General features: G+C 55.5%; 1 protein-coding gene across 9 annotated transcripts; it reads right to left on the bottom strand.

Moving 5' to 3' along the window:
- Positions 1-27: 27 nt before the first annotated feature.
- On the bottom strand, positions 28-7,712 carry ATXN7L3 (ataxin 7 like 3). 9 transcript variants are annotated; one of them, XM_064369510.1, is made up of 13 exons: positions 7,326-7,712; positions 5,863-5,973; positions 5,441-5,573; positions 5,069-5,240; positions 4,795-4,892; positions 4,587-4,609; positions 4,249-4,315; positions 4,015-4,043; positions 3,635-3,703; positions 3,313-3,356; positions 2,984-3,055; positions 2,733-2,890; positions 28-2,627 (listed from the first exon to the last, which is right to left on the bottom strand). In XM_064369510.1, the coding sequence occupies exons 2-13, from the start codon at positions 5,911-5,913 to the stop codon at positions 2,479-2,481; spliced, it is 1,065 nt and encodes a 354-aa protein (XP_064225580.1). In that variant the 5' UTR covers positions 5,914-5,973; positions 7,326-7,712; the 3' UTR covers positions 28-2,478. The 9 variants fall into 9 exon arrangements, with proteins under 9 accessions (XP_064225580.1, XP_064225579.1, XP_064225583.1 ...); XM_064369509.1 differs by having other exon boundaries at positions 4,015-4,100; positions 4,249-4,294; XM_064369513.1 differs by having other exon boundaries at positions 4,249-4,294.
- Between the last annotated feature and the right edge of the window lie 5,935 nt (positions 7,713-13,647).

The raw sequence follows: 13,647 nt of genomic DNA, 5'->3' as shown, positions 1-13,647 counted from the left end.
ATGGTAATGAGGGTGGGTAGGCCAGGCTACCAACAGGAGATGCAGTTTATTTACACCAGCAGCCATGGGGGCAGAGGGAATACACAGCGTTTACAAAGTTAGCTACCTGTACAGAATGGATTACATATGCAAAAATAAAAATCTCAAGACCACAGGACAGCGTGAGCCCCACCCCCCTCCCCCAATGACCCCAGCATGCGGTAATGCCAGGCGGGTGGCCCCTGGGCATGCGGGGGGGAGTGATGCATGGAAGGAAAAGCCACCGGCCATGGAAATTAGTACAGAACCCCCCCACACACACTCAGACACATGATAGGATACAGACACCTAGCCGGGGTGGGAAGGATGGGAATTGAAACCCACACAGCCTGCTGTTAAGAGGGAGGGGAGTGGGGAGCTCCTAGCCCCTGTTCAACTACATGGTAGGGGGGGCACTCTCTCCCCAGAAGGAAAAGGGTTTGTTCCCTCAGGGTCCAAGCCCATCTCTTACCCAGCCTGGGCAGGGGGCTCTGCCCTGAGGGTGGGCCAAGGAACAATGGGGAAATTTATATGGACAAACCAGTTCCCAAACTACTTCCCACTTCTCCCTCCTCCAACCAGAAGGGGGGAAAAAGGGAGAGGCCACAGAGCAAAAAGTGTATTAGGGCCTGAGCTGCAGCTGCCTCTCAGAAGGGAGAGTGGCCCACAGCCTTCCTCCCTTCACCTTCAGCCTACTCCCTAGACTGCATCTGGAAGTGGCTAGAGGCCTGCTGAGATCCTCCTCTCCCTCCAGCCTCCCGTTGGAGGGAGAGGGGGAAGGCTATGGAGGGCCAAGAACAGAGGAGCCCTGGCCCCGGGATTTATTCTGACTCCTGCCAAATTCTGTTTGGCTTTTTAAAAAATAATCACAATTTGTGGGTTAAAAACCAATTTGCAACCAGGCATCAGCCACAATCAGAACCACCCCAGGGGGAGAGCGGGGTTCCAGACAGGGCACTGCAGCCCCATCTCTGTTGTTCCCTTAACCCTCTAGGGTCCCTAACCCGATCAGTCCAACCAGTTCTGGGTACCAGCTACCCAAATGTGGGATGGCCCCTCTTGGGAAGAGGGCAGGGGACATGTCCAGCAAGTGCCAGAGAACGTGGCTCAAGGTCACCTCCACCCGTGTCAGTCAGCTCTGCTCCCAGCCCAGGTCGCGGTCCTCCAGCTCGGCTCCTGAGAGTGGTGGTGCCCGCATGGAGGGGGGACGGTACATCTCTTCTGGATGTAGACCAGGCAGGTACTGGCATGACAGTCCCACAGAGAGGCAATAACACCCCTTCCCCTCCACTGACAACCCAGAGCACAGAGGCCACCCTCTCTTCCCACCCGACTCCTAGCAAAGGGGGAGAGGCACGATTAGGATTTTCCTCAGAGCCCCAAACCACAAGTACAGAATAAATAACTTAAAAGCGCTAAGGAAGGGAAAAAGGGCAGGCTTTGGAGGCAGGAGCGCTGAGAGGAACTGAAGCTGGTCAAGGTGAAGGGCGGTGGAAGCAGCAGTTGGGAACCTGGGCTGCCCCGGTAGGGCAATGGAGCAGGGTCGGCAGGAGGAACACGGGGCCACCCCAGGAGGGTGAGGCTGGGTCCCTTCCTGGGGCAGGGAATGAGGTAAGAAAACATTTCAAATAAAGCAGCACCGTTCCCTCTCACCTTGGGGCCCCACTCCTCACCAGCCCTGGGTCAGGGAGGAGAGGCAGGGGGAGGAATTCTGACATGTCTCCCTCTTCCCATCCTCCCTTTCCCATTCCTTGAAGCTGTAGAGGCTGGAGGCCCTTTCCTGGCACCCAACAACAAAAGGACAGCTCCTGCTGCCAAGGAGGCCCATGGGACTGAGGGGAAAGGGCTGCCCCTGTGAGGGGCAGGGAAGGTGGTGGCAGTTCTGGACGCCCACCTCAGCAGACAGCACTCTGTGCCTGCCTACCCCTGGGACTGGGGGCATTTGATAGGATTCTGCACACAGACAGCACATGCCCAGCCGTACCCCTCAGCTCCAAGCACCGGACCCATTCACATTGCTGAGGGCGGCCAGGGCAGGCCCCCTCCAGGCTCAGCTTCCAACCCACAGCCTCCCGGGTCACCACACTGCCCCTCAGCAGGGCTTAGTCCAGTTCCTGGGGTGGGGGGCAGGCAGTGCCCTGGCACAGTGCCCAGGTCAGGCCCCTGGCCTAACTGGACATCCAGTAACTCACAGAATAAATAGGAAAACTGCCTCCCCACCAAACTTATGTCCAAGGCATAATATGTCCAGGTCTGAGTCCTGCAAGCCGAGGAGTCGTGCTCCATTGCAGAGGACCTTGACACCCCCCAGGGGCGCATAATTGGATCCTCTGCCTGCCTGGCCCACCAAGCTTCCCAAGCCCCAACCCCCAGCAGCCGTCCATTTGCCAGGCTATGCCACCTGGGTGGGGGTCAGGAGAGAGGGCTCTGCTCAGCCAAAGGCTATCCCTTGCACCCAAGTCAGTTGATGTCATCATAGATGCTGGGCGTCGGGGGTGCCGGTGGCTTTGGCTTCTTCTTTTTGTTGGAGCCCAGGCCGGAGGCAGTCCCTACCAGGCTCAGATGGGATTTCTTTTTCTTGGTTTTCCGTGACTCGGAGCTGTTGGTACCTGTAGAGAAAGAGACACAAGGAATGAGGGTAGGGTTGTGGCAGGAGAGGAGGCACCCCCATGGCTTCGGCCAGAGAGCCCCTGGGGCCCAACTTGGTCACGTACCTAGACCCCATCCCTGATTTTCACTCGTCTTGGAGGAGCCTGAATCAGAGGGTGAGAGGTCAGAGGAGCCGTCCCACTGAAGCCGGCTGATCAGGGCCTGGCTGTCAGTCATGTCAAAGCTGTCATTATCCAGGGAGCTCTCGACCTCCGGAAGGACGCTGGGAAGGGGATGAGCCAAAGAAAGCCTTTAGAGATAGCCATCATCACCTTAACTGGTCACAACCCACCACCCTGCCTGTAGGGCCACTTACGCCGAGGGCCCGAGGAAATAAATCCGCACGGTTCGCCTCTGCTCATCTGTGTGCTGTGGGCAGCGCAGGGACCTGGTGGGGAGGCAAGGCAGGGAGGGGTATGAGGAACTCTGGTAAAGCCCCTCCCCTCGGCAAGGTGGGAGCCACGGGCACAGACAGGGAAGGGATGAACACAGATTCGTCGCCAGATTGTGGCCGAAGGCCTGACCATTAGAAGAGGGAAGGGGAAGGGCGGGAGCCCCGTTGCTCAAGTCCAGGGGTACTCCCGACCCATGCCCATGGTGAGTGCGCAGGAGGCCCCCGGCCCCCTTTCTAGGTTCTGTGCTCACCTTGTGCACATCTTCTTGGTGTGTTCAGAAATCACCCCACATTGCTGGAAGAGGAATATAAGCTGAAAGGAGGGATGGAGGGAACCTACTCTAGACGCTAGATGTTCTCTTCTGTATGAATGCTAGATAGCATAAACAGAGATGGCCCCAAGGTGTCCAGAGCAGACAGTCCCAGGCCACTATGGGCCAGGAAACCTAATTCCAGAGAGAGAATGACATGGCCCTGGACTCCTATGTCACCAGCGTCCTCCAGGGCCTTGACCACTGCCTGTGGCTCCAGCCCACTCCCAAGGGCCTCCTCCCTTCACAGGTCCCCCCTTACCGTAGTCAGCAGGCTTCGAAGCTCCTCTGGCCCCAGGGTCTCATAGCTGATCCCAGTTGAATTGTTATACTGCAGGAGAACCAGAGGTACGGGTTAGAGACCGGGCAGAGAAAAGAGAGGTGCAGGAGTGGGAGTGAGAATCAGTCCCTCTGATCCCTTTCTAAGTGAGAGGCTTTAGGGCAACCCTGCCATTTTTCAAGTGATTTCTCATCCCACTTGCCAATGGATAAGGGGGTGGGACTCAGAAAAATACGTAAATATACAAAAGACCCAAATAACTCATCAGCCTCTGGCTGTGAGCATTCTGATCACTACTTGTCCAAATCCCCACCACCTCACAACCAGGACAATGGAGCGTGTAAGGGGTGACCCATACGTACCTTAAAAGGATCCGAATTGCTAAGTTCCCCTGAAGAAGAAAAAAGAAGGGGAAGGGTGTTTGATGCAGAGGTACAGACAGAGAACCCTGAAAATAACCAGAGAGGAAGTGGGGGTGACAGAAGGATCACAGGCCCTCCCTCAATACCCTAACCCCCGGACCCCACCTCCACCCCCTGGCAACGAGTCCCAGAAGATGCAGCTAGAAGCATTCCCATTGCTCCAGCCCCACTTACCATTTTTGTGTTTTAAAGACTTGGATCTTCGAGGGGAATTGGGGTTCTGGAATGGGAGATACCATAGCTTTGGGAAAAGGGTAACGATAAGGGGGAGCCGAGAACCCAGAGAAGGAAAAAAGATTTGACAAAGCAGCAACCTCAAATTCCTACTCTTCCTCCCCAGTAGGCCTGTCTACCCATATTCCCTCCCCCATCTCCCATTCCCCGCCCACCACAGACACCCTCAACCCCCCAGTGACCTCAGCCTTGAGTCAAGACACTCGAGGACTCCCTGCCCAAAGGGGAGGGTATCTGTCCTTTGCCCATATTTTCCCAGCGCCAGCCCCAGCTCTCACCTTGTCTGATTTTCTCTTCTTGGCTGGGGAACAAAAGGATAAAGAGCAGGGTTTCCGTTAAATTCTCAATCCAAGGGCATCTCAAGAAGACCACACAGCTACACTCTCCCTTCATCATTCAAGGCAACAACTCGTGACCACTATATACCCAATTCCTGCTTCCCACCTCATCCCAATGCCCCCCAAGTCTCCCCAGGCCCCCAAGCACCTTTCTTCTCCGAGCCATAGGACCAGTCGTTGTCATTGATGTCATCATTATCCTCTTGGTCACTCTCAGACTTGTTCATATTGTTGCTATTGGCAATGCTGCCAACAGGAGGGAAGAGAAAGGGTCAAGGCAGTCACCCCTCTCTGCCTCCAACTTCAGAGGCATGTGAAGCATCTGGGGCCAAGTACGACCCACCCTCTGTACCCTCCCAATGCCCCTGGGGGACCACGCCATGGCACAGGCTGCAGAGGATGGGCAGCTCTGGTTCCCTCACCGGCGGTTGGCGATTCGGCTGCTGTTCCGACCCATTCCCAGGCACTTCTCCAGATGGGGAGCAAAGCGGGAGGCGGCAATGCTGCGACTGCAATTAGGGCAAACACACTCCTTGCTCTTCCACTGGTTGAAAACCTGTCCAAAGATGTCCAACCCCGGCTGGTCCACGATCTCTGGGGACAGGAGAGGCTGGTGATCAGGGGGAGCAGGGGACCCTCTCCTCGTGTTCCCACCTGGGGTCCCATGGCCTCTTCAATCCCTCCCCCCGCTCACAGGAGCTCCAAGCGCTACATCTAGCACAGTTTCCAGAGAAGGAAACTCGGGGCAGTCCCAGGGCAGCGCCAGACTGCTGCTCCTTCACCCTGAAGCTCACCAAAATCCTTCATGCTATCAGGGTCCGTGTCGTCCAGGAAGAAGTAGCCACACTTGACAGCCCGGTGTACCTCAAAGCAGAATCCCAAACAAGAATCCTCGACCAGGTCCGCGTATATCTCCTGAGCGATGGCCTGGGCCCCACGGGAGAACATCGACGGTCACAAGAGTCATAGCCCCCTGGACTCTCACCAACCAAATCTGCTGCCAACTGGCCCCGGCCCAAAATCATGCTTTCTTTGCCATTTTCCCCAACTTGACTTCATGTCCTTTCTTCTTCCTGGATCCTTGGCCTTTTCAACTGGCTATTCCCTTTAAGGAACAAGGCTGACTACCCAAATTCCTCTTTGGTGTGGATGCCAGATATAGCGATGCAGAGACATCAAGAGAAAGAACTGGAGGCACACGTGGGGGAGCCCTCACCTCTAGTTTGCTGTTATCCAGGCCAGACAAAGACATTTCCTCCATTTTCATTTGTAAACTCTTGTGGAGACGGCGCTCTGACTGCTCATAGCACAGCGGGCGGCAACACGGCTGCACACATGGGGATGGGGGTGTTGTTGTGAGTCCACAGCACCTCAGAAAACGGCCACTTTCCCTCCCCACTCGCTGCCCAGAGCTTAGTTCTGGCATCAGGGTCTCTCCCTCCCAAGGCCCAGGCTCACTAAGTCTGGAAGGTCCTTCAGGGCCTGAAACCTAGAGGGGGCCTAGTCCTTCCCAGGCCTGAGCTCAGGCCGTGGACTCCACTGCCAATCAGTCTGGGTCTATAGGAGGCAGCAGCTCACCCTAGGTCCCCAAAACTCAAACCCCTCTTTGATACCCATGGTGCAATGCAGCAGGGGGAGGAGAAGGAACTCCAAGGCCTCAAAGCAAACCCACAGGGTGTGGCAAAGAACTGCACAGACTCCTAAATACACCCCCCTCTTCCCTAAAGACTCTCCTCAGAGTCACCTCTGCTTTCAGCCAGGATGTCCACTTGGGGGGGTACTGCTACCATAAGTAGAAATGGCCCTAGGACCCTACAACCTTCACCCCACTCTGCCTTCCCTTGAAATCAGCCTGCCACTCCACGAGGGGAGCAGAGCCCACAAGAGTCTATAGCTAAGGGACATTTCTAGCCACCATGAGCAGGAGCAGGGGGAGAGCCCGGTGGGATGGCATGCCAGGAGCGGGCACTCCCCTTACCTGTTCTTCCTTTAGATAACCACCCGCCCTCCCTCAGGACCAGCCCGGAAGTCTCTCCAAGAGCCCCAAAGTCCAAGAACCCCCACCCAAGGATTCAGACACAGCGCCCACAGCCCAGGGCCCCTCGGAACGGTGGGTACGAGTTTCAGGAGCTGCCGGCCTAGAGTGGGGTGGGGACTGACGAATGAGCCGGGGGCACTGGGAAGGGTAGGAGGCCGGGCCTCGGCTCTTCTCCCGTCCCTGCGGCACTGCTGCTGCATCATACCGACTGGGGGGGAGGAGAGCCGAGCCGCCGGGGCCGGCGCCGGGCCGGGACAGACCGACCCCCAGAGAGTGGGCAGAGTGGGACGCGTCCCGGCCCCTCTCCTTCCCCGCCCGCCAGCAGCCCCGGCCGGCCGGGGAGAGAAGTCCGGGAGGGTGTCTCTATTGTCCCGGGGGCTGGGGCCTGGCTCCCTAACAAAGGCCCCGCGCCCCCTCCCCGGCCGGCCCTGCCCCGCCCAAGGGGGACCAAGACGGGGGAGAGCTAGGGGCCCCAGCCCGGCCGGGAAGCTGGGGGAAGCCGGGCGTTTCCGCGTCGGCCCGGGGGGAGGGGAAGGGGCGCTGACCCAGACCTGGGGGGAGGGGGCCCAAGCCCCGCCTCGGGCCCCGCCCCCCGCCCCCCGCAGGCCCCTCCCCCGTCCCCGTCTCCGTCCCGTACTCACCCCGCCCGGGGGGCCGCGCCGGGGCCCGGCGGCCTCTCAGGGCCGCGTCCTCCGGCGGCGGCGGCGGCGGCGGCTGCTCCGGAGCCCCATGTCCGTCGGTCCGTCCTCGCCTCTCCCCGGGGCCCAGGGCCCGGGGCCGGGGGGTCGGGCCGCCCCCCCGCCTCGCCGCCTCACCGGGCGGCCATGGCCCCTTCCCCTCCCTTCTTGTCCCGTCGCCGCCTCCTCCTCCTCACCTCACCCCGCCCGCGCGCAGTCCGCGCGCCGTCCGCGCGCCCCTCCCCCCGCCCCCCACTCCAGCCCGCCTCTCCCGGGCGGGGGGTGCGGCGCGAGCCCGGAGCGCGCGCGCGTGCCGCGACCGGAGGATGGATGGATGGAGCGAGCGAGAACGCGAGCGTGCGCGCGCGCGCCCCTCTCCCCCTCCCTCCGCGCGGGCGCGAGGCCAAGCGCGAGCGCGCTCCAACCTCCTCCTCTTCCTCCTCCCGCCCCTCCCCAACACCCCGCCCTCGCCCTCCCTTCCTCTTCCTTCTTTCGCTTTCGCGCGCCCAGCGGCTGCTCGCGCCTGCTAGAAGGGCCCGAGCGCGTGCATCTGCCCCGCGGCCGCAGCTCGGCAGCATTTGCTCCAGGGGGCGGGGACCGGGAGGGGAGGAGGGGCGCCACGCCGCCGTCCAAAGTACCGGCGGACGGGGACGGGGGCGGAGAGATGGGCGGGGCCTTCGCGGACCTCCCCGGCCAATCGCCGGGAGGCCTCGGTCCGTGAGACCCAATAGGATGGGGGTGGGTGGGGCGGCGTTCAAGGTGAGGTGCGCGGTGCGCTGGAGGCGGAGACGTTGTGTCGTCCCGGCCGGCTCGGGGGCGGGGGCAGCGGGTGGCGTCGAAAGAGAGCGCCGGCTCCCAGCCGAGCCTGGGACGCCTTCCGGCCCAGGTTCCCCCGCCCTTCCCTCGGGGCTCCCCGCTCTTTCACCCCACCCTCCGCTCCCCCCTTTACCCCGAGGCGTGCAGCCACTTCTGTGAAGAGGCCAGACTTGAAGTGGGGCGCAGTTAGGACCTCAGGGTGGACAGCCCGTGGAGCCGAAGGGGCATGCCTGCGCCTCAGTTCTCCCAGTTTCTGGGCGGGTCTCAGCCCACTCCAGGCCTGCGGACTAACAAGCGCCCGAGATGAGGGTCCGCTGCTGAGGGCGGAGGCCGAGCTGCGCCCTTCTGCTTCGAGCGCCCTCCCCGCACCTCATCCTAATTTAGATCACACACCTGCTCGCCTTTCCTGCTTCCGGAACCCACGCTGGACCCCCCACCTCTCAGACGCCTGCTGGCACTGGCCAGATCCTTCCCCCCAGTGCTGTTCCCTGGGATGCAGCGTGTCCCTGTGCTCACGCTCTCAGTCCCTTCTTTACCTTAGGAAGGAGCGAGCGTTTTCCCAGCCGCGGTGGATAGCTGGATTGGCGCGTTCATCTCGGTTACTCTCAGTGTCTGGTGTCCTGAAACGGTTGTGTGACAACCCTCTCCTCTCAAGAGATAAGATTAGAGGAGGATAGTCTGAAATCACAGACTTGGGGCCATCTCTGGCTTTTAGTTTTCAGCAAACATTTCTTTCTTTCTCACCGATTTCTCCTGAGAAACACCAAACATTTATTGGGGCGATATTCCAGAGTGGTTAAAATCAGGCATCTGATTTGAATTTAAATCGTTGGACCTAGCAAATGAGTTTCCTGTGCCTCAGTTTCCTCTATTGTCAGTGGGCATAAAGAGTCTTATCTCATTGGGTTGCTGTGGTGATTAACAAGTCAGTGCATGTGAAACTCTTAGCTCTGTGTAAGTGCTTGGTAAATCTTAGCTGTTATTCTTACAGTGCTCCGGGTGCTGGGATAAAAGATGATATGAGACAGTTGTGCTGCTTCAAGAAGTTCACAGTCTTGTGGGGTAGATAGACAGGTAGGATAATAATTGCAAAATAGTGTGACAAAAACAAGAGAGAGACAGAGAGAACAGAGGTAGCCAGGAGACATCAGATGATAATGTAAGAGAGTTGGTCAAAAAAGGCTTCTTGGACCAGACGCACTGGCTCACATCTGTAATCCCAGCACTTTGGGAGGCTGACAAAGGCGGATCACCTCAGGTCAGCAGTTAAGACCAGCCTGGCCAATGAGATGAAACCCCATCTGTACTAAAAATGCAAAAATTAGCTGGGTGTGGTGGCGGGTGCCTATAATCCCAGGTACTTGGGAGGCTGATGTAGGAGAATTGCTTGAACCCAGGAGACGGAGGTTGCAGTGAGCCGAGATCGCACCACTGCACTCTCGCCTGGGCGACACAGCAAGATTCCATCTCAAAACAAAATAAACAAAAAGGGCTCTTATAGTGGGAGATGAACCAGGTGAAGGTAGGCCAGGAAGACATTGGACATACCCAACTGGAAGCTTCAGAAGCATGGATCAAGCTGGAACAGAGGCATGGGTGGCAGAGCAGCAGGAGGTGAACAGACCAGATCATACAGGACAAAGTAGGCGCTGGAAAGTTTATGGGCTTTAACCTGTAAGCCATGAGGAGTCCTCAAGGGGAATCATTCACCAGACTAATATTTTTAATAGATCACACTGGAGTGTGGTCTGGAGAATAACTTAGAAGCAGTAGGGTTTTTTGTTTGTTTGTTTTTTGTTTTTTTAAGACAGTGCTTTGTTCTAGAGTGCCTTGCTCTGTCACCCAGGCTGGAGTGCAATGGCACGATCTTGGCTCACTGCAACCTCCTCCTCCCGGGTTCAAGCAATTCTCCTGCCTCAGCCTCCTGAGTGACCAGGACTACAAGTCTCTGCCACCATGCCTTGGCTAATTTTTGTTTTCTATTTTTAGTAGAGAGGATTTCACCATGTTGGCCAGGCTGGTCTCAAACTTCTGACCTTAGGTGATCCACCCGCCTCGACCTCCCAAAATGCTGGGATTACAGACATGAGCCATTGTGCCCGGCCAAAAGCAGTAGGTTTTTGTTATTGATTGAGGTGTGTGGAGGAAAGGAGAGGGAGGTCTCAAAAACACCTTTAGGATAAGGAACTCGGGAGGACACAGGATGATTTCAGTCTGGAATATATTGAGGTTACTGTGGGATCAGCTGATGGTGACACGAAAGGTGATTGAACTTAGATCTGGCACAGAGAAGTAAGATAGGCCTTCAGGAACTTCAACAACATAGCTCAGCCTTCCTTTTATCTCCCACCTCCTTTTCAGGAATTCTTCACTCCAGTGATGCTGATCTATTTCTTACCTAAATATGCCCAGTACATTCTGCCCTAAGGAATTTGCACATGCCCAGAAAATCCTCCTGGCTTCTCCCTGTTTACCTTTATCCTTCCTCATATCCCCACCCATGGCCATCCTTATACTGAACTTCTTTACAGCCAGACTGTACTATTCATTCTGTACTTGGCCTGGGCTGCTCTGTGGTGGTGACCTCTTTGGGCACATGCCCAGTCTCCACAGTTAGCACCAGTTAATAAACACTAGGGCCTGAGCTGGTCCTGACTCTGGGTGAGGTCCTGGGGTTACAGCAACAAGCAAGAGAGACACACAGACCTTGTCCTAGTGCAGCTTACAGTCTAGCAAGGCCTGATGTGAAAGAAACAAGGCCTGAATGTGAAGGCATTAGGCTGCTGAAGAAACATATACTATGGAGACGCTTTTTCTCAGGAGCTCAGGGAAGGAAGTGGCCTTTTAAGTGGAGCCCTGAATTAACTAGGCAGAGAGAACACCATGTGTACATGTCCTGGGAGAAAGCATGTTGTGTTTGAGACATGAATGGCCTGTGTGGCTAGAGTTTGAGCGGGGCTAACAGGGGCAGCAGATCCCCTAGGGCATTGTGGGCCAGACTTATTCACCCACTCAACAAATCTTTCTTGGGTGTCAAATGTGTATCAGGCAGTTTCAGGAGCTGAGATTACTGTAATGAACAAGCAGATAAGGTGTCTTCTACTTGGAGAGATAGATAATAAACAAATACATAAATAAGAAGATGGAAGAGGCCTCTCCAGGGTGGGTGGTTGGGAAAGGCTTCTCTGTGAGATGACATGTGAGCTGAGGCCTAAAGGATGAAAACAAAAATCAAGTATGTGTAGCGTTGGATGAATAGCCATTCTGGGCAGAGAGAACAAGTGCCAAGACCCTGTGGTAGGCATGTTCGAGGAACAGAAGACATCACTTGGCTGGATCATTGTGAGGGGTTGGGAAGAGTAGGGCGAGAGAAGATGAGAGAAGGAAGGCAGGGGCCGAGCCTCTAGGGTCATGGTAAGACACGGTAAATCTTCAGTACAGAAAGAATCAGATTTATTTTTAAGGTTTGGCTGTCATGTGAAGAATGGGCTGTAGGGGGCGAGAGTGCAAGCAGGAAGACCAGCTTTAGGAGGTCTTTGCAGAAGTTGAGAATGATGGTGGCCTTAAATAGGATGGGAGTGGCAGCTGTGGGAGCTAACCTGTGGGAGGGATAGACAGATTTGAGACAGCTTTAGGAAGTGAAATGGAGAGGTCTAGGGGATTGAACATGGAGGTGGAAGGGAGAGAGGAGTTAAGGCTAATACCCTGGTTTCTAGGTTGAACGACTAAGTGTTTGGTAGTCATGGTGGGTCTTGAGGTATGAGATTCCTGCAGGATATCCCAGAGGATGTATGGGTGTCTACACAGCTCTGCAGCTTGGAAGAGCAGTCTCTGTCGGCACCACCTTTTGGAACCGTTGCCTATGGGTGATAATGGGAAGCTGAAAGAGAGACATGAACACCCAGGATGAAATGAGGAAGAGCTGACACCAGCAGAGTAGACCAAGAAGGCAAAAGACAGACAAGTGTTCACCAGATGTAATGAACATGTTGGTGACCTTATTGAGGAGCCTCGGGGAATGGTGGTAAGTGGGAGGCCAAGAGGCACAGCAAGCTTTTTAGAAGTTTGACCAGTGTAGAATGGGGTAATGGTTGGGAGAGAGCTCTTGGACAGGGCCTGGGTCTGCAGCCCTTTGAGGTTCCAGGAAGCCAGCCAAGGCCTGCATAGGGTAGGATGTCTTCCTTAATCTCAGAGAGTGAGTCATCTCAGCCCAGCCCAGCCCACTTCCCATCAGAGGCCTAGATGTTCTTAGGAATGTCATCCTTAACCCTTAACCCGGGGTGGAACTGAAGACTCAAAGTGGGAAAGTGCCACCTCAACTAGGCGATACACCCTGCACTAGGAAGGCTTGCGTACCCAGGGTGAACCCTTGACCTCCAATTTGCCAAGACCATGTACTCTGGGTGAAAATGCATTTGTTCTCCAACTTCTCAGAGTCTTTAGTGGTCTGACAACCCAGGGTGAACAAATGGAATTGAGGAAAGGACAAGAACAGTAGCACAGAACAACGTGAAGGTAGGTTGCCTGTGGAATCTTTAGGAAAGAGAAAGATAGTTCTAGAAAGAAAGGGGACATTGGCTTCAAGCATTTTTATTTATCAAACCTGTTGGGTCACCCCTGTGAACTACATCACCTTCATGGATTCCAGTGACCAGACAGCAGTCAAACCTTTGTTTTTCACTTTATTATACAAAAAAGGGAAAACAAAACTTCCACAGTTGGCCTTAAGCATAGGCAGACACTTCTAAGCCATTCCCTCCCACCTCCCATGATACAAATTCAAGTTGTGGTTGTTGTTGAAACCTACAAAACACTCCTTAAATATTAGAAAAAAAGTGGAGGGGGGGACGGGGGTCTTCCCACCCCAGCCATCCCATCCCAGTGCCAAAATGCACTCAAGAGTGACCTCTTACAGCACCAACACCCCCACCCTGACAGCCCTGTTTGTACTGTAAGAATTTTTCAATTTTTAAAACAGGAAAGAAAGTGCCCCAAAGTTGTTTTTAAATGAAAATACATTCCACTGAAACACAACAGTGTAGGGGCATCCAAATAAGAAACTGGGGTTCTTTGCAGGGCTCTTGGGAAGAAATAGAACCTATAAACCCCTGTACTTAATTCCAGGATTAGGATAAAGGAAGGGGAATGGGAGTGGGGAGTGTCCCCCTCAGGCCTCCCCACCCCCAGCACCAAGGTCCAAGGCAAAGCAGAGATTGTCTGCCTGCCTTTGAGAGAGGGACCCACCAGCCTCTCCGTTCCTTCACCGTTCCTGCCCCACCTCCTCGGCAAAGTTCCCATTCTTCCCCCATTCCTTGGCTTTCATTTAGAGGGGAAGGTGGAAAAGCACCAAGCCCCAATTTAGTAGGTCATTGACATGATCATAAAAAAAAAAAGAACCCCACCCCCAATATAGTCAATCAAAAAAATTAGAACTACAGAGATATGGTGGCTTGGCTTATTAAGAGTCAAG

Source organism: Aotus nancymaae, unplaced genomic scaffold (genome assembly GCF_030222135.1).
Source record: "Aotus nancymaae isolate 86718 unplaced genomic scaffold, 86718_ANA_hifiasm-v0.15.2.pri h1tg000089l, whole genome shotgun sequence".
Taxonomy (NCBI): domain Eukaryota; kingdom Metazoa; phylum Chordata; class Mammalia; order Primates; family Aotidae; genus Aotus; species Aotus nancymaae.
This window is presented reverse-complemented; position numbering and strand designations above follow the sequence as displayed.